At 24.9% G+C, this 25,057-nt stretch overlaps 3 protein-coding genes across 3 annotated transcripts; all 3 read left to right on the top strand.

Annotated features, from left to right (window-relative positions):
- Positions 1–9,887: 9,887 nt before the first annotated feature.
- On the top strand, positions 9,888–10,411 carry OCT59_004627 (uncharacterized protein; the record flags this gene model as incomplete). Its single annotated transcript, XM_066148409.1, has 2 exons — positions 9,888–10,071; positions 10,314–10,411. 2 exons carry the CDS (start codon positions 9,888–9,890, stop codon positions 10,409–10,411), a joined length of 282 nt encoding a protein of 93 aa, XP_065997010.1.
- A 2,129-nt stretch (positions 10,412–12,540) lies between these two features.
- Positions 12,541–12,765, top strand: OCT59_004626 (uncharacterized protein; the record flags this gene model as incomplete). Its single annotated transcript, XM_025331593.2, has 1 exon — positions 12,541–12,765. The coding sequence occupies one exon, from the start codon at positions 12,541–12,543 to the stop codon at positions 12,763–12,765; it is 225 nt and encodes a 74-aa protein (XP_025185558.2).
- A 4,715-nt stretch (positions 12,766–17,480) lies between these two features.
- OCT59_004625 (uncharacterized protein) lies at positions 17,481–17,933 on the top strand (the record flags this gene model as incomplete). The annotated part of the gene is made up of 1 exon (XM_025314301.2): positions 17,481–17,933. One exon carries the CDS (start codon positions 17,481–17,483, stop codon positions 17,931–17,933), a length of 453 nt encoding a protein of 150 aa, XP_025185557.1.
- Between the last annotated feature and the right edge of the window lie 7,124 nt (positions 17,934–25,057).

Raw genomic sequence — 25,057 nt, 5'->3', positions numbered from 1 at the left:
AAGAATTGCAACTAGAGATCAAGCATTACACAATATGTATCAAGTAAATTATTATATCCAAGGGTTAGAACCTACATTGGGGTACCAAGTTAGGAGAAGTAGTCCAACAAATTTAAATGATGCAATTAACATAGCAAGAAGAGAAGAAGAAGCTAAGAATGAATTGATAATGAAAACAACGGGCGTAAATATAGAACAAATAAGACAAGAAAAGAATATAGAAGAAATTTTAAAAGAAGAAACGAATAAAAAAGAAGAAAATGAAATATATAAAAAAATGCAAAAGCCAGTTAATGAAAAAGATATTGATGAATTAAGTAAAGCGTTAGAACAATTTAGAGCAGAAAAAATAGCTATGGGAGAAATGTTAAATGAAATAAAAAATCAACAAAGAAGAAATATAAATAAAAATACAAATACAAGAAATGCAAGAATTATGAGATGCTATGAATGCAATGAAGTAGGTCATATAAGACCAGAATGTCCACAATTAAGACAAAGAAATAATTATAGAATGCAAAATAATTTTAATAGGAATAATAATGAAAGAAGAAATGATAATAGAAATATAAATTTAATGGATCACGAAAGATATTACGATAATAATAGAAATTATAATAATTACGAAATATATAATTATGAAAAAGAAACATTTCCAACTTTAAGAAGTGGTAGAAAATATGGAAGAGATTTAGATAATGATTATGATGAAATGGAAATTGAAGATGTCCCAATACCACCAAAAAGAGAATATGATATGAAAATGGATATTGATGGTGAAAGAAAAAGAGGATTTTCTAATAAAGAAGATAGAGATAAATATTTTATAAAAGAATGTCCAAATCCAGGAATAAAAAGAGGAAATAAAAATATTAGAGTACGAGTTAATGTACCACCAGAAAAATATGTAATGGATATGTATAATGAAAAAGCGAACATAACATATGGACAAATTTATAATAAAAATCCAAAATTTAAAAGAATAGCTAGAAATTATGATGAAGATAATAATGCATGACTACACTCGGACTAACAAATAAAAAGTGCAGATAATAAAAGTGAAACTAGAGCAATGAGAAGTAAAGTTATAATAAAAGGAAAATTAGTATCAATAATAATAGATTCAGGAGCATCAGTCAGTTTAATATCAGATAAATTAAGAAAAGAATTAAATATTCCAATAATAGAAAAGAGTGATATTAGATTTATAATGGCTAATGGAACAAGAGTTGCATCAAAAGGAAAAATAGAAATAACAATAGAAATAAATGAAAATACAGAAATGAAAATAATTATGGACGTAATTGAATCAGTGGAAAAAGAATTAATATTGGGAAATGATGTATTAAGAGAAAAAGAAGGAATAATAAATTATAATGAAAAGACATTAATATTAAGAGAAGATGGAAAAGATATTGAAATACCAATAGAATATGAAAATAATGATGAAAATATTAATGATGATAATGATAGTGATGATAGTGAAGATGAAGATAGTGAAAATGAATATGAAGAAACAAGTGAACGAGAAATATATTTAATAAATAATGAAGAAAAAGGACATATTATAGAGGAAAACTATTAGGTCTTGGCCATAATGATGGAGAGACATTAAAGATGCACAAAGGCTGGACAGACGAAATAAAATATAAAGATTTAGAGAAATTACAAGAAAAAGAATTAAAAGATTTAGTTAAAGAATATGAAGATATTTGTATATATGGAGATAAGAAAATAAGTAAAACAAATATAGTAAAATGCAATATAAGATTAAAAGATGAAATGCCAATAAATCAAAAAGCATATAGAGAAAGTACAGAAAATAGAGAAATAATAAAAAGGGAAATAGACAAAATGTTAAAAGAAGAAATAATACAAGAATCATGTAGTCCATGGTCGTCACCAGTAGTAATAGTAAATAAGAAGACAGGAGATAAAAGATTTTGTATAGATTTTAGAAAAATAAATCAAATAACGATAACAGACGCATATCCTTTGCCAAGAATAGATGATTTATTAGAAAAATTTAGAGTAGCAAAATGGTTTACAACAATTGATTTAGCAAGTGGATATTGGCAAATAGAGATGAAAGAAGAAGATAAAGAAAAGACAGCATTTATTTGTAGTCAAGGATTATATGAATTTAATGTTATGCCGTTTGGATTAAAAAATGCACCGGCAATATTTCAAAGAACAATGAATAAAATATTTAAAGAATACTTAGATAAATTTATGAACGTATATATAGATGATATTATAATATATTCGAAAAATTGGAATGAACATTTACAACATATAAAAATAGTATTAGAAGAATTAAGAAAAGCGAATATGATGTTAAAGTTAAAGAAATGTGAATGGGCGAAAAAGAATGTAGAGTATTTGGGACATATAGTAGGAACAGATGGATTAAAACCAGATGATAAGAAAATAGAAAAGATTAAAAATTTAAAACCACCAAAGAATATCAAACAAATAAGAGAAATAAATGGATTATGTTCATATTATAGAAAATTTGTGAAAGGATATTCAAAAATAGTAAAACCAATAATGGAATTAATGAGAAAGAATGTTCCTTTTGTGTGAACAGATAAACAACAAGAAGCATTAGAAGAATTAAAAGAAAAATTAATAAATTATCCGATATTACAACATCCAAATTTTGAAAAAGAATTTATATTAATAACGGATGCATCAGGAGAAGGATTAGGAGCTATATTAGAACAATTAGATGAAAATAATAGAGAAATAGTTATTAGTTATGCAAGTAGAAGTTTAGTAAATGCAGAAAAAAGATATCCGATAACAGAATTAGAATGTTTAGCAGTATTTTGGGGAATAAAGTATTTTCATAAATATTTATTTGGAAGAAAATTTAAAGTAATAACAGATCATGCAGCATTAAAAGGATTTATAAGTACATCAAAAGTTCCAAAAGGAAGAAGAGGAAGATGGATGATGGAATTACAACAATATGATTTTGAAATAATACATAGACCAGGAAAAGAAAATAAGAATGCTGATGCGATGTTAAGGTTAATATGAGAAAGATAAAAGTTAAAAATAATAAATAGTAATGAATAACGAGATAAAAAAAAAATTTAAAAATGGTTGAGAGAATAGGATTAGAAATATATGTATTTATAATTCATACAAATATAAATTATCATTGCATATTATTTGAAGATAAAGAAATAAAATTTATTTTACCATTTGAAAACGAAATAGAAAATTTATTAACAAATGGATGAAAAAGAATATGATAAAATTTTAAAGAATATAGAAAAAGAAGAAAAATATATACAAGAAAATGGAGTTTTATATAAAATTAAAGATGAAAATAAGTTTAGAGTAATAAGAAGATTTGAATTAGAAGAAATAATGTATATGATGCATGATCATGAATTATCAGCACATTTTGGGATTCAAGCTACATATGAAAAAGTAAAAGAAAAATATTGGTGGAAGAATATGAAACGAGATGTAGAAAAATATGTAAAAAGTTGTGATAATTGTCAAAGAAGAAATAATCCACAAGGATTACATGAATTACACCCAATAGAAGTAAAAGAACCTTTTCATATGATTGGAATAGATGTAATAGGACCACTACCAAGAACAGAAGAAGGAAATAAATATATAGTAGTAGCAATAGATTTCTTTACGAAATGGCCAGAAGCAAAAGCAATAAAGGAAGCGAATGCAAAAGAAATATCAAAATTTATTTATGAAGAAATAATTTGTCGACATGGATGCTCAAAGAAAATACTTACAGATAATGGATCAAAATTTAATAATCAATTAACTAAAAATCTTACAGAAAAATTCAATGTTCAACATAAATTCTCAACTCCTTATCACCCTAAAACAAATGGATTGGTAGAACGATTTAATAAAACATTAATAGAATCATTGGCAAAATTAGTAAAAGAAAAATTAACGATATATAGAAATAGAGAATATGAAGATAAAAATTGGGATCAAAGAATAGCACCAATATTGTTTGCATATAGAAGTAAAATACAGAAATCAAGTAAAATGACACCATTTTATTTGACTTATAGAAGAAGAGTAATATTACCAAATGATGAAGAAGTTAAAGGAATTACAATGATTAAAAGAATAGAACATATAATAGAAGAATTACCAATAAAAAGACATGAAGCAAAGAAGAATATTAAAAAAGCACAAGAACAACAAAAGAAATATCATGACAAAATTGGAAAATGAAAACAAAACTTTCAAATAGGAGATAAAGTATTATATTTTGACGCAGCGAAATACAAAATACATACAGGAAAACTAGAGGAAAAATGGAAGGGACCATATTATATACATGAAGTAATAATAAATGGATCGTACAAAATTAAAGAATTAAATGGAAGAATTTTAAGAAGACCGGTAAATGGAGAATTATTAAAGGAATATTTTGATAGGGAAATATTTGAACCATATATAATAATATAATATGTTTGAGACCCGAATTCGATTCTTAATTTATGGGACATAAATTTTTCAAGAGGAGGATAAATGTAATAACCGAAAATATAATGAAATAAAATAAGGATAAATAATTAGCCGATAGATAAATAATTAACCGATGGGTAAATAATTAACCAATAAAATTATATTTATAGTTTGGTTTAGTGTAATGAGATAGTCATATGATAATAGATCTTCAAATTTTATTAGAAAAAATAGAAGTATTAGAAATATTTTTTCTTAAAATGTATAAATACAAGTGGATTTCGATAGAAATTCTGCAGTCAATTTTTGGCTCAAATAAAATAATATTAAAATATTAATTATTAAAAAGTTATTCAAATATGGATATACTCATTGTACGCTTGAGAATTAATTAATATTATATTATTAAGTTCGAGAATTTAAAATAATATTTGGTAAGAAAATAATGTTTTGTAATTTTTGTAACTAATTTTTATTTTAAACCAAGTATAGATATTATTCGAACTCAACACGTCGGTGGCAACATATGATATTTTATTATCCTATGGGCGGCATGTCACAGTGTCACCCCCGTCTGCCACCCGGCGGTAAACAAAGTTCCCTGCTTCTATTATATGTGTTCTCAGCGAAACATTAATATTTTTGCTTGGTTTAGTTTTAAATCTTTAACTTAATTTTCATCATTTTCTAATTCTTTATATTCATATTTACTTCATCATTTGAATACTTTAACATTAATTAAAACTTAGGTGAACCATAAGTATATTCGAGATAACTTTTAATAATTAACGTTTTTACAAACATTTATGAACCCTTCACCCATATGATTGTGTACATTCTGACTAACCGAACTATTATGTTCGTGCGTTTCTCATATATCAAATGGTAAAGGAATCCATTATTTAACATACTTTTTCATCATAAGAAAACAGTATAAAAGAATCGATAATCATTAATTAATGGGTAAAAAGTACTTTATTTATATTTTGATTTTCATAAAATTCACAACTAACTAAATTACCTAAAATTCAAAATCCTCACTGGCGACTGTGGAATTCACTTCCCATTCCGCTCCTATTTAAACCAACTTTCTTATTCTTTCTTTTCTTACTTCTTATTTCTTTCTAATATTTTATGTTATGTGTTATCTTTTATACGCTATCTTGTATGCTATTTTTTATACATGATCTTTTCTATATGCTATTTTATATACTATTTTATATGTTATCTTTTCTATCTTTCAAATATTACATCGTAAAGAAATAATTTATAATCCATCTTTTGTGGCTGTGCTATCTTTTCTTTTATCTTTTCTTTAAAATAACATAATCTTTCAAATATTATATCATAAAGAAATAATCCATCTTTTGTGGCTGTGCTATCTTTTTGTATCATCTTTCCATATTATCTTTTCATATTGTCCCATAATCTATCTTTTGTGGCTTATAGTTCCTCCTCCTAATTATTCCTGTTGATAAATTTGATAAACTGGTTGCTAAGCCGCATCGATCGACCCTCTGATTGATCTATTGGTTTGTCGTTAATCATTTAATAAACATTACATCATGTAGATCATTCCTTCTCCTAAACATTTATCCTTTCTGGCTAATTATTTATCCGATCATGTGACTTTCTATTCTATTAAGTTTGATATCCATGGTTACAACGGTTACTAATATCCATTTTTTTCTTTATTTTTTAGGTTCAGGTGGGCTTCCAAAGAATGAAAACTTAAAGATAAAAATTCGTAAGTATGAATCTTTATAATTTTTTTTTTGTTTTTTTTATTATGAACGGTTACTAATAACCATTTTTCTTTATTTTTTAGGTTAAGATGGACTTCCAAAGAACTGAAAAAGGAAAACCTTTAAGATTTGTAAGTAATATACTTATGAATCTTTTTTTTTAATGTTATGGAACCGTTACTAACCATTTTTTTTTTATTTTTTTTATAGATTCAGATGGATTTCTGCCTTTCCAAAGAATGGAAAAAACTAAAGATTCAGTACGAATTTTTATTTTTTTTTATTTTTGTTTATTATTACGAACAGTTTCTAACCATTTTTTTCTTTTTTTTTTAGGTCAGTGTCTTCTGAAAAATGTAAAAACTAAGATTCGTAAGTACAAATTTTAGTTTTATTTTTCTTTTTTTTTATAATATTAACAAACTAATGGTTACTGATAACTGTTTTTATTTTATTTTTTTAGATTCAATGGACTTCCAAAGAACAATGGAAAACTAAGATTTGTAAGTAAGTATGAATCTTGGTTCTTTTTATTATTTATTATTTTTATTTTTTATTATTATAAATGGTTTACTAATAACCATTTTTCCTTTTTGTAGGTTTTGGGATCTTAGGAAAAAGTGGAATCAAGATTTGTAAGTACGAATCTTAGTTTTTTTTTTTAATATTATGAACGGTTATTAATAACCATTCTTTTCTTTTTTTTTTATAGATTTGGTGTCTTGTGTGGGTTTTGATAAACAGAAAAAAACTAAAGATTCATAAGTAGAATCTTGGGTTTTTTTACTTTTTTTTAATATTATGGAATGGTTACTAACTGTTCTTTTTTTTATAGTTTCGATAAGTTTTCAAAAGATCAAAATTTGTAAGTATATATGAATACATGAATTATGTGATTGTGGAATTGTAGATTAGTAATATTTATTTGTAATATGCATTTATAAATAAAGTTGTGATTTTATTGTAAATATCAAATAAAATGAATTGAATATTAGTAATTTGGTATAAATAAATGTAAATTGAAATTTTGTATGAATTTGCAACATAAATTAAGTAATATTTGGAAAACTATTCACCAAAATTTGCTATCTGAAATTGTTCTGAATGTTAACTGAATTTTGGCCAAAATTTCAAGTTGAACTTTAGGTGAGTGGCAGCGAACTGCAGCCAAAAAATTGGCTAAAGTTCGACCAGCATTAGACCATAAATCAGTCTAAAATCGGCTAGCTGAATTTTGGCAGATTTAGACTATTTTGACCAGTGACTTTTACTACTTTCACTAGAACTTTTACTATTATTATAATTAGATAAATTTTCTTTATTTGAACTTTTTATTTTATTTTATTTTTTAACTTATTTTCTTTTAATACTTTTCATTATATATAACTTTTTTTTACTCTTTTGTTTATAATCAAATTTATCTAATTTACTTTCAGTTCTTTAATTTCTCTTTTAATATTTATAGGATATTTGATTTAAATAAAATAGTGTTATATTCTGGAGTAAAATAAAAATTTATTTTTAGGAAAAAGAAAGATTAATATATGATTTTACATCATATAGAGTGATTTTGTAATTGTATGTAATCTAAGGTTGCTGGAGAAACTAGGAGGTTTTGGTAAGTTGGCAAAATGCTGAAATGGCGAAACTTTGCTGAAACTATATGAAAGTCTTATTAAAAAGTTGGCAAAATTCTGAAGAAAGGCAAAACTTGACGAAACCTATTATAAATGCTGAAACTGCTGAAACCTTGCTGAAACTATAATAAAACTATAGTAAAATTTTGGAGAGGTTTAAGCAGGCAACCTTAATGTAATTAGCTTTATTTGATAATAATACTTTATTTATTTATGAAATAAATCATTGCCAGAATCTGGCATATATAAAAATTGTGAATATATTGCCTTTATATGATACTAAAAATTATGTAGAATATACAGTAACATGAAAGCAATTTGCTTGATGTTAATTATTAAAAAAATTCAAAAATAAATCTATTGTTTTTTTGATAATAAATTTCTTGAATTCTTAAAGAAAGATTATCAAATGATGGCTTTAATTAGTTTTTTGAATTGCAATTTTGAGTCTTTGAATTTATACTAGTGATTGAAATTGTTTATTATTTGATTGCTTGAAAGATTAAAAAGATTCCCTATGGGAATAATAAGACAATTGAAAGTGGCATTAATATCATTGTTGTGTAGCAAGTTTCCTAAATTCAAAGAGCCTATAGTGAGTATTTTACTTTGCATTTTGCTCGTTCACATATACTGTAAGTATAACTTTTGGCATATTGCCTAGAAAGTAGCTAGCCAAATTTGTATTGCAACCCAGCTGAAAATAATGTAATTAATTGCTTAAAATTGGGAGAATCAAAAAATTTTTATATTACAGTCAGACCTCTATAATTGCACTCTCCATAATTGCATCCATTATGTATGCCTTTTCTAAATGCACCCTCTAGTTTGATCCTAAGCTTATATGATCTCTAATTATTTTACCTCTATAAATGCACACCCTCTTTAAATGCACTATTTTAAAAATTATGCATATGGTCCCAAGGGGTGTACAATTATGATGGAGGTCTGACTGTATATGATTAGTTAAAAACTTTTTTCTTTAGCAACGCTGGATTCCAGCCTTTAAAAATGCTATATTATTTAATTACAAGAAGTATACTGATCAATGATCATAAAGTTAATATTTTTTATTAAATATTATTTATTTGCTGGTAAATAATTTGTTTTAAAAGGTATAAATAACAGGCTGTTCTAACTTATTGTACCATATTTTGCTTATATTGAACGGTATATCTAATTTTGAATGGTGGATACTTTTAGAATGTCAGTTTCTTTCATTACTAATTTCGTAAGTTCCTGCCTGCTGCTCTTATCTAAATTTCCTTAATTAATTGCAAAATAATGCTGAGCGTTACACTTAATTATATATAAAATGTCCCGCAGATCATTCTTTCCTATTGCGAATTAAAATTACATTGCTCAATTTAACAATCACAAATGAGAATTTAGCATTAATGATTGTTAGGACATATATAAAATTTTTAGAAAATATCGTTATATCAAAGTTATACCGATATTTATATGTCCTCACATATAGTGGGAAAATAAAATAAATTTTATCGGTATATCAAGTTTTTAATAGTATATCGGTATATCGAATATCGGTAATTTCCATATCGCCGGGAAAATGAAATAGAAAATGTTCCATAAAAACGAAATGTGTTAAATTTGTTGTTTATGTGTAATAAGTGTCTAAAAAAGCACCATTTTGTTTAATTTTCATTTTTTTGTAATAAGACATAAATTGGACAAAATGGTGCTTTTTTAGACACTTATTACACATAAACAACAAATTTAACACATTTCGTTTTTATAAGGATGTAGACGGGATAAAAATTAACTTTATTAAAGAAATATCGGACTTTAACCTTTTTGGTGGTATCATCTTGACCCCTTATTGTAAAATATATTATGCGGAGTCAAGAACGACATTTGCAAAAGAAACAAAGGAAATAAATTTGTACATTATAGTTTGGTAAAATGTAATAAATGCCCACAAATTCCGGGCATAAAAAATTCTGGATAAATAGTATTATTACAAGAAAAATTTAGAACACTTTTACCTTTGTCTTTTTTTTCGTCCATCCAGAAAAAAATGAGAATATTATTTGCTCAGTTGTGTAAATTATACACTGTTTTTTTGGTTGTAAATGCAACTATACTAGTTTTAGGAGCACCTCTAAATAATGGGACTAGTATGATTCCATTGACTCCCTTACAAAAGCGACTCACAATTCCCGTTTGTCCCGACCATCACCCTATTTACGTTGAATCTGAGTGTGAGTCAATGTACTCAATTCTTATTACTTGCAATACTGGTACAAATCCACCTGATACTGATTTTATTTCTTATCCATGTCAACCACACGAAACTTGCATTCAAACATACCGATACAGGTAAATAGCCTGGTTGCATTTTATAAAGATAATAAAATTGCTGATTACATTGATTAAAACAATTTAACCGCCAAGATTTTGGGATATAAACAAGGGGAAAGGATTAAATACTGTTTTAATGCAGGCTCAGAAAACATAGTAACAGCTTATGGTGCTGCTCAAAAGCTTAGTTTACTTAGTGATCCTGGATATGCTGAATTTTTAGACATTGAACCTTTATAGTCTTATTATTGTTTTTTACCAACCATTTGGCATCAAATTAGTATAAAAACGTACAGTTTTTTAAAGAGTATTAGTAAATAGTTACGGTGCTGATAGGGAAAGCAAGGTACCGTTATAGCGAATAATCAAATAATAATAGTGATCACTAATTATTTTATACTTTCGAAACTTGATCATATTTTCAATTAATATCACATAATTATCATTTAATAAATATTAAATAAATACCTTATAAAATTCTAAAATATCGGTCACACATTTCATACATTTTCGTAGTACCATCAGCGAAGTGGTATACATGCATCAAATGAATACCGTATTTGCCCAAAAATAAGCAACATTTTTTTATTACAGAGTTGCTTATTTTTAGGCACAAACAAAATCTAGTACCTTTTTTTTTATTAAGCTGCGCAAATCATCATGTTCAAAAAAGTGTGCAAATCTTACGTCACAAAACTCGGCAAGAATTTTACCGGCGCATTTCAGGTGATCGATCTCACATGACGAAGGTACATAATAACTTAACAATTTTGCGCTATTTCTATACTACTTGGAAGGAGATATTTAGAACATCGCAGTATGTAGATTTTCTCAGGTGAATCAAAAGAATAGGCGCCTTCCCACTTTCCTCGTATCGACTCTCTATGTTCCTTACCACATACAGGGTAAGGAATTCCACTGGGCCAATTGATAGAATTCAAGATCTTCACTGTCGGGTAGAAAAGATAATTCAAGACACTGCTTTTTCAACTGTTTTGGCAATTGGAGGAGGTAGCCTGTTCACTTTTGGAATAGGCTTAAGTTTAAGTTTAATCGGAGCTTGATTCCTAGAAGGAATCGTCTTCACCTCAGCTTTGGGCGAATTGACTGGACCGAATCCCGAAGAATTAATTATCTGAAGAATTAGAAACATGAGTTAATGATTAATGATTTTTCATTTTTTTTTTTTTTTTTTTTTTGAAAAAAATTATTTTCCAATATAGAAATATAGTTCGGAAAGTTATATAATAGGACGATTTCTATTTATCACATTATTTGTCTTGTATTACGTCATAAATAATATCATAATGTTACAGTTTCATAGTTAATGCATAACTTTAGCCAAAAAGTACATAAAGGTAAAATTCAAATGTCATGTGAAATTCAAGTTATTAAACATAATGGAGTTCTTTAAGCTTTCTAGAACTTCATTAAAATATTTTAAAATCCAATAATTTGAAATAATTTGAATGATATATTATGCATTTCATCGTTTATATAACTCCGCATTCTGCACATTCAGTATTTGTTTGAAACTTTAAACATTAATTGTGAATCTCCGGATTTTCCTCAAGTTCCTGTTGGTGGGACGTTGAAACGTTAACTAAAGTCCCAACGTAACAAATAGCATATATTACAGATAAATTTAGAACAAAGAACTGACAAATAAAACCTTGTTCGGAAAAAAGTTTCATTCAGGTGTACCGATACGCAAAACCTAAAAATAATTATTTATAATTTGTTAACGAACTTTTAATGATTAAATGATTAACATGATTAATTCATAATATTGAACGGCAAGTCTTCCTTTAATCTTAACCTTAAGAAATAAGTCGTCTAGAAAACTTTTAGTTTGTTGTACATATTTGCATATTTTTTTGATATGTGTTGTGATTGTTTATCTTTCCAAAATGTTATAATAAATTAATAAATCCCTGCATACGGCATACCTTGCATAATAATTAATTCATTAGATAATTTTCTAATTGAAACCATGAAATAAATACTTAGAATTTATTTTTTTTTTTGTCATATTAGGAATAAAAATTTCTAAAAATAATGTTTGTACTTATGATAATGTATCATCTTCATTAAAACTTTTAAATTGAGTACATAACTTCAAAGTACCAACAAGTCCCCTTAGGACAGAAATCTCTGTATAAATAACGTACGTAAATATTCAAAAAATTCAATACCTCAAATTCATACGAGTTTTTTTTTCTTAAAATCTCCAAAGACTTAAATCATTCTTTCCTTTTTTTTAAGAAAAATATATAATTATATATATATATATATATATATATATACAGTATATATAAATTACAATTATCCTTGCTTGTCAGATAATTAATACATTCATTCTTTCCAAAATGAGTACAAACTCCTCTCAACAAGACCAATTTGCCGATAATACTAATCAACAAGTTAATAATAGCGAGGCTATTAAAATGATAAAACAATTAGTAGTTCCGCAAATTACGAACAATTCCCAAGCAAATACATTTTTCAATGGAACAAAGTTTCATGATAAAAATGATATCGAATCGTTAATTTTGCCTGCTGGATGTGGATGTTCAGGGTCAAATTTTCCTTAAATACGGAAAATTTATTGATTTTTGAAAAAAAAAATTTTTTTTTTTTTATACATTTTTTTTTAAAAAATTTTACAAAAAATTCCGTTTATTTCATTAATTATCTTATCCTCCTTCAAGAATAAATAGAAAATATAATTTAATTTAATTAAAAAACTTAACAAAAGTCTGGTAACTTTTGATTAAGTAATTTTTTTTTTTTAGAAAAATTAGAATTTTATTAGAATTTTAGAATTATAGACACTATACATAATACAATTTATTACTATAATATATATAATATAATATAATATAATATAATAATATAATTTAGTATCAAAAGTTTGATAATTTTGATAAACATATTTTCTGATAGTGAGTTTCAAGCAAATACTTTTAAAATATACTCATTTACGAATAAACATTACTTCTAGATTAATTTTACAATTAATTCTTGTATATTGACGTAAAATGTGGCTTGTATAAGTTTATTTTTTTCCATGCATAATTTTTATTTATTATTAACCCAGGTACTTTACTTCAGATCGTCATGTTGTGACTTTGTGACGCAACATTAATGACTAATAACAAAGAAAATTATTTTAGCTTTTTTAACTTTGTTTCGAAATTTGATGTCATTTGATTCGTTCATTTATTCATAAATTGTCATAAATTGTCATAAATTTTCATAATACCTCAACACAATATTGAAAGTACTTTGCGAAAACACGTGAGTCGGAGTCACTCCGTTCTGAATTTGACACAAAATTTAAAACAATGTAACTCATTATTTAGTGTTCATATTTCAAAAATAATAATTATATACGAACAAATAAAACGCTCTGTTCTGGACTCTATCTACTATTTTATTGGATACGCACTGGAAACATTTCTTTGTAACGTTCTTTGTAGTTCTGAATTTGGAAAACCCCCCTAAATATGTACTGTATAACAAATTTTCTTTATTCAGTCGATCCGAAATTTGTAAACATAAAATAAATACCAAAAATTGTTTATTATAATATTATTATTACAAATTTTATTCAAACTTCATTAAATTATTATTAAAATATATATTTAATTAATATCAGCATTAGTATTCCTATTCATTATATGATTCTATATTTACCAAATAAATGTATAAATTTTTGACGTGTATAATATATAAATGACGTATAATACGTAATAATAATTATGCACGTTTTGCTCCTCGGAATTTATTACGTAATTTATCAGGGAAATGAATTGAAAGATAAATTATGAAACACGAATTCCAAATTAACGAATTCAAAATATAATGTACACGTGCAATAAATCTTGCATTTAAATCATTTTAATCTGTCCTCATTATTAAATATTGAATATCGTTCTAATTGTTAAATGAGCCAATAATAATTAATGCTATTAATTAATATTACCACATTGTACGTAAAAAAAAACTAAAAATATTGTAAAAACTAATTAACTGTTAGATGTAATAATATTTATTTTCAATAAATTTTATCCGAACCTAACAAATGCAAACACAAATAAAATAATGCCGATTTTGTTTGTGAATTAAGTACCCTATAATGTTATGAAAAATCATGAAACATGAGATTTGAAACATTGGAAATGATAATCTCTTTGTTTAGCTCCAGAATTAAATATTTGTTTTTTTTTATAAAAAAAAATGTACTTTAAATAAACAAATATACATTTTATCATTCCAAGAGTGTATAGGCATTCAAGTGTCCATAAAGAAAAAATGAATAGGGAAAGGAAGAGAATTTAAAGAAGAAAATAAGAAAAATCCATTAAGTAAAGAAAATGTTAAGTCAGTTATAAAGTTAGGTTCCTAAATGTAAAGAAAAGTTGCATAATCGTAGTATAAAATCATTCTTTACTGCGTTATTCCGATTACTCCGATTACACCAGGTTACTCCGGGTTACTCGGTTACTCCGGTTTAGTAGTAATGTCGTACAAAAATATTTAAATTGCAATTGTCATATATTTTATTTTCAGTAAATTATATTCGAACTTTTTTATTAATTTGTTCTATACTATATTTATCGAACAAATGCACAAGTATGCGAAAGATAAACACGAATAAAATAAAAATAAACATGAATATTCTACGCGAAGCGGAAAGTATCATCTTATAAGGATAAAATGGACAAAATACATCATATATTTATTTTTATCCGAACTTTTTATTAATTTGGTTTATACTATATTTATCGAACAAATGTACAAAATATGCGTAAGATACACGAATAAAATAAAGGTAAATTTTCTACGTGAAGCGGAAAGTAACTTAAAATTAGGACATCACGTAATAATAATGATTATTTATAGATAAATTTCACGAGACACTTTTGCTTACTCCCTAATTATTAAATAAATTATAATTTTGAAACACTAAAAATAATTTTCCTTGTCTAATTTTGACTTTGTAATTCAACGAATTAAAATGCAATACCAAAAGAAATAAATTTACATATGTACGTTAAATATGTCAGTGGTCCATTGTTCTTACCGTACACTAATGTTGTACTCATTATTAATAAATATTATGATACTATCATTTCCTATTTTTCAATGAATGGAAAGATATTATCTAATAAAAAATAATTTCATACAAAATAAAATTTATTACTTAAAAGAGACATCAAGTTAATATAAATAAATTTCCATACTAAGAATACGAATAGGAAAATGCGACGATCGTTGCTTATAGACAAGATTATAGACAAAATTAAATATTATGTCATTATAACAACTATTACTATTGTTCTTTCAATCGTTTCAAATGTAAAACATTTAATTTTTATGAAAGTGTTTTTTATTATTTTGCACCCTTGCATATTTCAATATTTTATTGCAGGAAGTATTAAAGGATGATATGTCTTGCTTTTGGCGTAAACTTGTGACATGGCTTGAAAAAAAAAATGTTCGGTTAACGTCAAATTTGTACAAAATGTTACAACTTAAAAATTTTTCCGTGTTCTTTTAATTTACACAAAATATTCTATTCATATTTCTTCATTTGGAAATTGTCAAGTAAAAAAATGGCGAATACATCTCTGCTAATCCTTCCCCTCCCCCTATTTTTTTTTTTTTTTTTTTTTACAGTACATACTTTACAATATCTTTGTATGATAACAAATCGTAAAATTTCGGAATTGAATCTGAATATAGAAGAAAGAAAGTCAAACGATTGATCAAATGACCATTAATTTAATGGTGAAACAAACACAGAACGCCGTATCTTCTGAATATTCATAAGTTCATTTCTGATCATTTTCTCCCCCGAAGTTCCGAATAACGTAATAATAATTTCAACTCATACAAATATGATTGTTGATTTTAAGAAATAATTTTTTTTTAAGTAATAATCATTATAACATTGTCTGCGGTGCGGTCGATCAAACTAAAGTACTTCTTTATTGATTTAAATTAATTGAATATCAAATATATTAAACAATACATTTTGGGTAACGAATCAAAATTTTATTCGATTAACACAGCATTTACAATAAAAAAAACAATTACAATATCTAAATGAAATTCATGAATTATTATTTATTTTTAATTGTTTATATATATTATTACATCATTATTTACATCATTTATAAAAAAAAAGTCGAGGAAGAAAAAATCAAGAGAGATCGTAAATAAATAAATCGTGTAATAATAATAATAATAGCGATTAGTGATAATGTAATACTGTGGTAAAAGTAAAAGTAGTAAAGTGATGACAGTAATAGTAATAATCATTATTAATATTTGCTTTTTTTCAGCTATAATTATGCATAATTGCGTAAAAAATAAAATCAATAAAAATTATTATTTGACATTAGAGATTTAGTTAAGAATCAAAAAAAGATGTTAAATTCCAATAAATAAAATAAATAAATAATAATATAAAGCCAAAAAATTCCAACAAAAGTCATCAATATAATTCAATGATGCGTATGCGCATACATGTGAAGAACTAAGGTAAATATATGCACTTTATTTTCTTATTTTATTAAGATATGATAAAGAAAAAAAAAGGAAATGATGAGCTAAAATTTCCAAGTAAAATTTCCAGGTAGATAGAAATATTGACGATATATTGCTTCAAAAAGGGCGTAATTACGTTTAAATTCTAAATTAGTAAATAAATGAAATTAATTTGGTACAGGCCTAATATCTAAATTGTTTCAAGACTAAAAATAATTTATTTAATTTCATAATCAGTCTAGCTAGTTACAAAAAATATTTCCTTTTATCGAAAAGCAGAACTAAAAAAAAAAAAGATATTAAATTGTAAATAACAAATCAAAAACGAATAAAAACGAATGATGCAATTGATTTGTCGATCAATAAAAATACAGTACATTTTTGGATAACTGAGTTAACATTAGATGAACGAATACTTTATGCAGGGCCTTAAGATTTTCGTTCGAATAAAATTAATTATTGCCAAGATGAGGTTATTTTGTACAAATATGTAAAATATTTTTCACGCGTATTAATATTTGTGTATCACAAAAGAATTCTAGTAAAATATTCAAAATCTAAAGCAACGGTAGGTAATTATTATTATTAAGCAAAAAAAAAAACAAATAAATTTTTTTATATAAATAAATATAACCCTGTTAACTTTTTTACTCTACCCTTTCCATTTTTTTTAAAAAAATAATTCCCTCGATTTTTTTAAGTCAATTATTACATACTTAAAAAAAAAATATTTTTTTTTTCCTTAAAAAAAATGAATGTAAACGATAATTATTTGGTGGATCTTATAGATCGTGAACTTGTCTGTAAGCTCCCTTACGATAATAATGCGCTTTCGGTTGCAGATTGGGCAAGAAGTCGTAATATCGATATATTAAACGGATTGGGTCTTGTTACATTAAATGTCGAAATTGAAGCTCAGAGACTGAGGTTAAAGGATCAACGGATGATTCATTTAACATCAAAATATATTTGGACATCTTATATAACACCTTCTCAAAAAGAGAAATTTAAAGCTTTAGCTAAAAAAGCCAATGATATAAATAATAATATAAGACAAATTAATGCCGAAAATTTAAATAGAATATTTCGGTTAAATACGCAAGATACAGATATTCCCTTAATAAATGGGATTAATTTTTATGATGATAATGGGGGTTTCGAATCATTGTTTATGCCTGCCGGAAATGGTTCTTCATCATTTTAGATATGATGAATTTTTTTTCGTTTTCCTGAAATCCTTCATTAATATGATCTCATGATCATTTTTTTCAGTTTTTTTCTATTAAGAATTGTTACATAGATATTTTAAAAAGTAATAGATATTTAAATAGTAACATAGATATTATTTAATTAGTAATAACAATTCTTTTTACACATTCTACTTTCCTTTTATAACTTGGGTTGAAATGATTGGTTAGTTTAAGAAATTAAGTAAAAATTAATATATGATTGTATACAGAATATAAAATTAATAAAATGTCTAAAAAAAAAAATTGTTTCGTCCGGTGATTATTTTGAGCGCGTGATTATAAACAATAACAATTCTATTTATAACTACTAAAGAATTGTCCCAATATTTTAAAAAGAAATGATATCCAGAAGAATTTAGACTAATTTAATACAGTAAAAAGTAAAAAAAGGAATTCACTAAATCGGCCTCAAAACAATCTAACGAAATTTGTCGTGCTGTAATGTTATTTGTCAAAAAATAATAAAACATGCTGTTCTCTAAAGAAAGAAACGTAAAGAAGGGGATTATCGTTTATCAAAAAAAAAAATGATAATGCACAATGCGTGACATACTTAATAAATAATATTATTATTATGCATTTTTTTTTATATCATCTGAAACATGCATGGTTCTTTGTCTATTTATAAATGAAACATTTTTTCCCCTTGCCGATCATTCTTCGAAATATGGTCGAATTAAAAAAAAGTAAAACATGGAATGATGCAATATTAGCATCAAAAAAAAAAATTGTTTAAAAAAATTTTTGATGTTTATGTATCGCGTGATATTTTTATTTTTTTTTTGATATTAAAAAAATAAAATAAAAATTAATTTAATCTTTCAATTTGTTGCTCTATGCAATGCACTAAAACCTTAGAACCCCAGAATATCATTCTTTTTTTTTTAAAAAAAAATGAATAAAAGTTAATAATTGGTGCAAGATTATTGATACGTAATATTTACGTCATTTGTAACTCCCATAGAAACATTAACACATACTTTTCCGTATGTAATGACTTTTTTTACGAAAAAAACAAAAACTTATAATATATTCTACGGACTATTGGACTTTTTTGGATAACAAGATATTTCATATAAAAGAAAATTCTTCGCTCTATCAGTGCATGTTGATAAAACAAAAATAGAAATTATTATTCAAGGTTTTTCCGATGTTCTCATGACCTTTACATTTTTTTTCTGTCATAATAGTTAGTATCCATTATTTATAATCGAAAATAATCGAAAAAAGTTCATTCGTTAATATTAATTCAAATCGCAATATCAATGCATAATCAATTTATCAATCAAATTTTGAACAATAAAGTTCAATTCATTAAAATTCAGATTTAAAATAACAACTAGTAATTTAATAATTGACGATTTCCAATGAGATATGATTGGTACAATTTAGAATACAGTAAAATCGGGTAATTTATTATGACAATTTACTTTTTTAGTAATTACATAAATTATTGTTTGATAGACAATTTTTGAAAGAGGATTAAAATACAATACTCTGTTCTTTTTTCGTAGAGATGGTTTTTGTTATAATATTTGAAATTTTCAAAGTTATTCCAAGAATGATTGTTAAAATTTAAAATAATTTTTATTGGGAGTTTGCATTATGTTTTTATTAAATGCATTTCATTGAACTTTCATAATTCACCATTTTAAGTTAGCGTATTTTAACAATGAGACTAAATACAATCAAATTTGATCATCATTCATATGAAAAAAGTTAGTTACTGCGTTCTTATTCAATGAAATTGTGCGCAAATAAAAATATGCAATACACGGAATATGATAACGAAAAAAAGGTATAAATTTAATGATATGCATGAAAAATTTTTTGTATATGGTAGCATCAAATATGAGCATCTGACTTTTAAATGAAGGTCAAAAAATTAAAAATAAGATTATATTAATAGCCCTGCATAATTTACGACGATTAAAACTTATTGTAGCCTTGCATAATTTGCGGTTATGTAAACGATTAATTTTTTTAAAAAAAAATTAAGCCAAAAAACGTATAAATTATTCGGCAAAGACTATTTTGAAATAGCAATAAAAATAATTCTACGCTATATATGGAAGTTTATTTACTTGTTAGTGTTAACAAAAATGGTAATTATAATTTTCAATGATTATTCCGAATTTCCGAATTTCCGATGACCTCTTTTTTTTAATCCCGTAATATACGGTAACTAAAGTAACTCGGTAAAATTCGGTGATCAATGATCCGAATTTTTTTATTACTTTATTTTGAGTTTTACCGAGTTTTTACCGAATATGCCAATATGCCATGTGTACCTGCATAATATGGATATTGTTAAATATCTATGAAATCGGCATCAAGATCTTAGTGTATTATCGAGTTTAAAATCCTCCGTAATTAATTAAAACTCGGACAATAATTTTTTCTTAATGAGAGTACAAGGGTTCCCTTCATGATTGGTACAAACTTAATTTTTTCGGCGTTTTAACAAAAAAGTCATAAATTAAAAAAAAATCAAGCAATCAATGATAATGTTAATTTCAAACAATTATCGATGTTGCTGCATAACTTATTTTATTTATTATTGAATCCGAATATTAACAATTTATAGTAACATTATAACGAAAATTCATATGACGATGCAACTATGATCTAATCACATCAATCACATGGTTACGAAAGTTCGCGGAAATAAAATGCATTAAATTTATTTATTATTTTTTAAAAAAAGGTTACTCAATAACATTAGAGTATCAGCAGCAATATTTAATAATATGCATAAACTTTAAAATGATTTTTTTTTCAACTTACAAATATTTCTTCGTGTAACATAAAATACATGAATGGCTTCTTTCAAGGCGTGCAAAGCACAACTTTTTTTTTTTACGAAATAAGATTTTTTTTTTTGAAAAATCAAAAAATGGACGGAATAACATATAAATACATTATACATAACAATTCTATTTGTTCCTCCGTACTATGTTAAATATCATCCCACACTATAATTTTAAAATTTCGGGAATGGAAAAACAAAGATCATTTAACTCACAATTTTTGTTACTCGATGCTGACGATGCATGCATTATTTCATTAAGACACTTTAATTGTCTGGAGCGTTCTTTTTTTTTCTGCCTTTCAAATGTAGACCGAAAAAATTAAAAAATTAAGATTATCTGTTATATTATTTAATATATTTTCATTATAGAATGTCGATAAATAAATAAACAATGCTTATATAATTTAAGGGTTATGTAAACGATTTATTTATTTATTTATTTTTTTTTTATTTATTTTTTTACAAAATTAGAAAAAAAATATATATAATTTATTATTTAAATAATTTAAAAATAATTCATTGCTCGATGAAAGTTACTTGATTAGTAATGATAATAAAATAATTTCAAGATTACTCCGATAACCCCCTTTCTTTGTATCATAATTCAGCCATTTAGTAAACATTTATGATTTATAATCAAAAAAAAAGAAAATATGTATAAATTGGGTTTCATGATCGGGTTAAATCAATAAAATGTATTATCAAATTTCTCGAGTCTAAAAAACCTCCGAACTTAAAACTCGGAAAATAAAACCCTACGATTTTTATTTAGAGTACAAAGATTCCTTTAATTTCTTTTTAATTGGTAAAATTTTAATTAATTAAACATTTATTGGTAAAAGAGTTATAATGTATTGTATAAAGTAATCAATGATGATGTAAAAGTTCCCCATGGGAAATATAACTAAAAACCGATTGGTTTTGTGTATTACAATTTTTTTAAAATAATATTTATGATATTAAAGTTCTTATCGTCTTATCTGCTGCAAACTTATAAATGGTTTTTTATTCAATGAAATAATATATGATAACAATAAGAAAAAAACAAAGAAGCAAAACTATAATCGTTATGCATTTTCAATTAAAGAAGATTGCTGCGTCGCCAAAATTCGATCGGAAATCGCAAAAATAATTACGCGAATAATTACAATTTATTATTATTATTATTATTATTATTTCATATTTTAATATTTTTTTTAAAAAAAAGTTGCTCAATAACATGAGCAAACGGCAAAATTTAATAATATGCGTAATTTTCTCATCTGCCAGTGTTATTTTGTGTAACATCAAATACATGAATGGCTTCTTTCAAGGCAATGCAAACCATACTAATATTGTATATAATAAAATTCTTTCTGTGCCACGTTAGGTATGTTAGGTATTAGATTTTATAAATATTTTAAAAATATTTTAATTTTGTACAAACTTAAATGATTATATTATATTTTAAAAATTATTTTTTAAGTTTCGGGGATAGAAAAAACAAAAGATCAATTTAATTCACAACTTTTGTTACCATTTATTCATGCATGTTTTATAATAATAATAATCTAGAGCGTTCTTTTTTCTTCTATCTTCCGAAAGTATTAAAAAATTAGGATTATATTAATTAATTGTAGGTAAATATTTTGCCGATATAATCTATAAATAAAAAAATAAACAATACCTACTAAATATTATATGTTATGTAATCAAATTTTTTTTTACAAAAAAAAGAAAGGTTAAATAAAAAATGTATAATTTATTCCGAGAAGACAATTTTGGGAAAACAAAGTAATTTATTTAAATACTTACAAAAATAGAAATTTAAATTTTCCGATAACTCAAATGTGACAAAAATGTTCATGGTACCGAGATTGTAAAAATACAATTGCAATGTAATTTCTTAATTTGAAATATAAGGGTTCCTTTAACTTTTTTTTATGATTGGTAAAGAATAATTATTAAATACAGCATTTCTAATATATATATATATATATATATCCTTATTGAAGATTCTATCACATGGAAAAATAAAAAGTGACTTATGATCAAATTTATGAATAAAATTGCTTCACTTAAGATTAATTGCTTAAATGGTTACCTGTTATTAAAAAAATAAGAAAAAAAGAAATTGAATAACGGCAAATCTAACGTTAATACTTACGTATTATGAAGTAAGATTTCTTTGTTCTTTGTGTCATACATGCATGCAATCCCATGCATGATGCAAATACTACATGACTAAATGACTTTCATTTTCGGATAAAATTTATAATATCTAATATTCGGTTAAGTACTGTAACATGCAAGGACTAGTTCAATCCCAAGTTTCAAAAATATTTCAATATTCTTTCCCCTCAATGAAAAAATTTTGCCGATATAGCCTTACTTACTCCGTATAGGCACGGCACTGATAAAAATAAAAATAAAACAATGTTAATATTATACTTTTAATTTAAGGTCATGTAAGCAATTATTATTTTTTTTTTTTATAAGAAAAAATTAGACAAAATTTATTCCGCGAAGACTATTTTGGATAAAATTATTTAAATAATTGTGCATGAATCATTTTCAAGATCTTTAGAATACAAATCAATTTAATGTATTATTATCCTCCGGACTTGGAATAACTTTTACTAAAAATGACAATTACCGTTTAAAACTTTTAAAGTACCAGGATTCTGTCAATTCATTTGATTGGTGATATTAAAATCTTCGGCGTTTTGTTATTATTTTTTTGGTAAACAGTTCGAAAAAGGTCATATTCTTTCGATTATAATGTATAAAGTAATCAATGATGACATAAGAATAAATAAAAGTTATAAACCAATTGTTTTTGTGGTGATTTTATTGATAAAATTCATATTTTTTTTATAGATTATTTTATTTTTTTTTATTTATTGTTTTACTTGATTTTTAATTTATTTTGGGGGATTTATTTTAATGGTTACACTTGGTTCTGGGTGAAAATATCATAGTTCATTATTCGAATGAAATTTTACAATAAAAATTCAATCATGTGGAAAAAATGGCGTGATAAATTGCATTTTTTTTTTTTGTCAAAAATCGAATTTTAATGATGTGCATAAACTTGCACTTGCATTTAACATGAATGAATGGCTATAAGTTATTGCTTATGTAAGTTTACACAAACTAACTTTTTTATTTTTTTTATTTTTTGTAAAAAAAAAAGAGAATTATCAAACATAATAAAATAAATAAATAAATAAATAAATTATTGTCTTGTGTACGCATGGTTTATCATTCTTCTAAATCAGGGGAAAAAGCTCTCTTACTAATGAGGTAAATTTTTGAAAGAAGATTTATGTACAAATTAAAATAACTTAAGTTATATATAATAGGGTAATTATAATCTATATGCTATACACATTTCTACGCATTATACGCATTTATACGCATTTATACACATTTATACGCATTTATACAATAAATTTTATTAACAAAAACAAAACAATTATGGAATGGAAATAAATTTATTCCACATTTTTTTTTTTTCATGCATTACTTCATTAAAGACACTTTTAATTACCTAATTTTTCTGCTACCGAAAAAATTTAAATAATTTTAAGACCATGTTATTTATTAAATGCAGCAAAAAAAAAAAATTTTTTTATTGTAAGCCCTGCATATATTATTTATATAAATAAACAATACTTATATAATCTTATAAAAAATGTATAATTTATTCCGCAGGCTGTTTTGGGATGACAAAAGTGAATATATATAAATTATTTTAAAAACAATTTTAGTCACAATCAGTGGTCATTAATCATGTATGTACGAATTAATACCGAGATTAGTTCGAAAACGCATGTAAAAAATATGTAAAATTTCGTCATTAACAAATTTTCCAAGTTTAAAATTAACCGAACTTTAAATTCGGACAATTATCGTTTGAAATTTGCGATTTCTAAATTGGAACATCAAAGGGTTCAGGTTCATGATTGAAGTATCAGGAGCCTGAAAACTACAATCTAATTGGTACTTTGTTGTAACAATTATAAGATAATGTAAAAAAAAAAATAAATAAAAATTTAATATCTTTATTGGTATTAAAAAATTTGGACTAACTAAAAATTATGGTACAAACCGCGAACTGCGTGAAAAAAATTTTAATATAAATAATTGCTCCTATAAATTTTTCAACAGGAAAAAATATTCTCGTTTAAATATTAATTTTCTACCTTACTTGCGAATTACTTACATATTCTTTAAGAAATACTCTAATTCTCTTTAATTAATTCCTCTTGAAAAATCATAGCA

The sequence above is a fragment of the Rhizophagus irregularis genome, chromosome 12 (genome assembly GCF_026210795.1).
Source record: "Rhizophagus irregularis chromosome 12, complete sequence".
NCBI classification, from domain to species: Eukaryota; Fungi; Glomeromycota; class Glomeromycetes; order Glomerales; family Glomeraceae; genus Rhizophagus; species Rhizophagus irregularis.
This window is presented reverse-complemented; position numbering and strand designations above follow the sequence as displayed.